Genomic DNA, 2,764 nt, shown 5'->3' with positions numbered 1-2,764 from the left:
TATATATATCTTCTACTGCTACTCCTTCGCGTCTTCTTACTGCTGTCTTTCTGCCACACCCCTGATCTTCTGGTAGGAAAGATCTACACCTAGCCTTCTCAGACAAGGGCGAAAAAATCTCGGAGGGCCAGTGTGCAAGTTGCGCACGTTAAAGATCCCTTGGTGGTCTAAAATCGATAAGAGTAGGCTTCGGCCGCCACCCGGGCAAAATTCAAAATTTCCAACCAACTGAAAATATTTGGTGTGTCCTGCATGCTCATATGACCTTATGCAGTTGCGAGCGCCGTAAAACACTTTACAAAAACAAAAAAACAAGTTTATGGCGCCATTTTGTTTGTAAAACCTGATGGTCTTAATCTGTCCCCTGTGTTTGATGAACAAGCTTTTTCCCTGCTGACTTATTGTTCGGTATAATTAAAAAATTGTGTGTTGGTTTCTCCGTGTGTAACAGTATGTTAGGTGGGTGGTTGGCGGGTGCTCTGGTGTGGTTTGCTTTTTCTTTCCTATCAAACGTTTATCGTCCTTATCTCCCCTCCTTCTTTTTGTGTTTCTTTTTACTCTCTTGTAACACCTCTGGTCTTCAGCACTAAAGTGACCTTATTGTGTTGCAAGTGCTGTAAAGCACTTACTAAAACTAAAAACAGTTTGTTTGTTCCCTTCTGTTTCATTGAAGACTGCTAGGCAGGTTATGTGTCAGTATAATCGACAATCGTGTGTTTGTTTGTGTGTATGTGACAGTTTGTTTGTTCCCTTCTGTTTCCTTGAAGACTGCTAGGTAGGTTATGTGTCGGTATAATCGACAATCGTGTGTTTGTTTGTGTGTATGTAACAGTTTGTTCGTGCTCTTCTGTTTCCCCAGGCCCCCAACATTTGTTGTCCAAGAACGCCCAGGGCATGTTGGATCTTTGCTTCAAAAGATTTGCTGAGGTAAAAAAAATAATTTTCTTGTACTTTTTCTGTAAGTATGTAAATCTGTTAGTCAGTTTGTTTGTGTGTGTGTATGTGGTAAAACACGGAACCAATGTACCAGGATCTGAACAATAAAGATGTATCTTAGTTTCTCCAGACAGAGGTCACAAACGTAAATGTAAGGTCACTCCACTCAAGCCCTCTGTTTTTTTCTGTCTCTATTTGTGCCGCAACACGGTGGAATCAGGCGCTCGTCGAGTTTTGGGCCTATGGAGTTATTGGTATCATCTTAAAGGTTATTCATTTGCCTTGCTTTCAATGAAAAAAAGATATATTTATCTTGAATAGAAGTCGAGTCGAGATATTTGCTATTGAAAGAGGTGAGGTCACCTGGTTTCAGAGGTAAAATTAGCGAGAAAATGGCCGGCAAAGTCTGATGACATCCATAACTGAAGAGTCCTTGGAGGAAACTGCAAATGTATATTGTTTTGTGCCTTTATTCAACGTTTTTCCATAAAATCCACACATAAAAGTGTTTTTACGTGGACATACAAGGAGTTGAGCCAAACATTAAAAAAAAAATTTTTAAATGTCCAAACTGGTGCCATAAGGTGCCAATTTCTCAGATTTCATTATTTTGACGAGTGACTGATTTCACCACGACACCTCCCATTTGTCTGTGTCTCCCTCCCTCCGCTATCTCATGCCAACAATAACCCCCCCCCCCCCCTTTGTGTGAAATGTTTGCACCCACAGAAAGAACAGAAGCTGATGCGACTAGAGAAAGCCATCAACCCTCTGCTTGACGACAACGACCAAGTGGCTCTGTCCTACATCTTTGAGAAGATTGCTCAGAACATGAAAGCCCTCGAGAATGTGAGTCATAATTTGCTCAGAACATGAAAGGTATCTAGAATTTAAGTCATAATTTGATCAGAACCTGAAAGCTATAGAGAATGTAAGTCATGATTTGATCAAAACATGAAAGCTATTGAGAATGTAAGTCATAATTTGGTCAGAACATGAAAGCTATTGAGTGGGTGGTTGGAGGGAGCTCTGGTGTGGTTTGCTCCTTCTTTCCGATCAAACGTCTGTTGTCCATATCTCTCCTCCTTTATTTTTGTGTTTGTTATTCTCTTATAACACCTCTAATCTTCGGCACTTATATGACCTAATTGTGTTGCAAGTGGCGTACAACTCTTACCCTCATTATATGGGGGCTCTCGTGGCCTAAAGGTTAAGGTGTTTGCCTTTCATTCAGTAGGTCAGGGGTTCGAATCCTGATAGCGACGGAACATTTTCTTCTCTAAAATGTACTCCTTTCACCTCCTTTCCTGCACTCTAGCAATGTTCTGTCATCTGCTGTCGTCTCCACTTTCTTGTGTGGTTCGTTCCTTCCTTCCAACCAAACATCTAACGTCCTAATCTCTCCTCCTTCTCTTCTTTGTATGTTACTCTCTAGTAACAACTCTAATCTTCTTCACGTCTTCACTTATGTGACCAATTTGTGTTGCAAGTGCCATAAAACGCTTACTCAAAATAAACTTTCAATTCGCCCCCCCCCCCCCCCCCCCCCCAGTCGTGGCCGTTCCATGCGCCGGTGAGCAAGAAGACGGTCAAGGACTACTACAGTGTGATCAAGAAGCCCATGGATCTGTCCACGCTGCTCAAGGTATGTCGCCACCTGGGCCCCGCTTCTCTGCACTAGTGCTGGGGCGCGAGAACGGAACTGAATCGCCACTCTTGCCTGCGGAACGCGATTGATTGACGATTCACTTCAGCGGAATGCAGAACAGTATCACTTTCCGATTCCCGATTCACTCCCCTGTGGCTGTCTCCACCTTGTGGCGTGTTT

The 2,764-nt window shown here is 42.9% G+C and overlaps 1 protein-coding gene across 1 annotated transcript in view; it reads left to right on the top strand.

Annotated features, from left to right (window-relative positions):
* LOC101857304 (transcription initiation factor TFIID subunit 1) overlaps positions 1 to 2,764 on the top strand; it is a gene marked incomplete at its 5' end in the record, with an annotated part of 61,244 nt that overhangs the window by 47,328 nt on the left and 11,152 nt on the right. Inside the window, 2 exon segments of the mRNA XM_013090547.1 lie at positions 1,666 to 1,785; positions 2,489 to 2,581. Coding sequence (XP_012946001.1) covers positions 1,666 to 1,785; positions 2,489 to 2,581 — 213 coding nt within the window.

This window comes from Aplysia californica, unplaced genomic scaffold (genome assembly GCF_000002075.1).
Source record: "Aplysia californica isolate F4 #8 unplaced genomic scaffold, AplCal3.0 scaffold01332, whole genome shotgun sequence".
NCBI lineage: Eukaryota > Metazoa > Mollusca > Gastropoda > Aplysiida > Aplysiidae > Aplysia > Aplysia californica.
The sequence above is the reverse complement of the archived record's forward strand: the minus strand, read 5'-3'. Positions and strand labels throughout refer to the sequence as shown.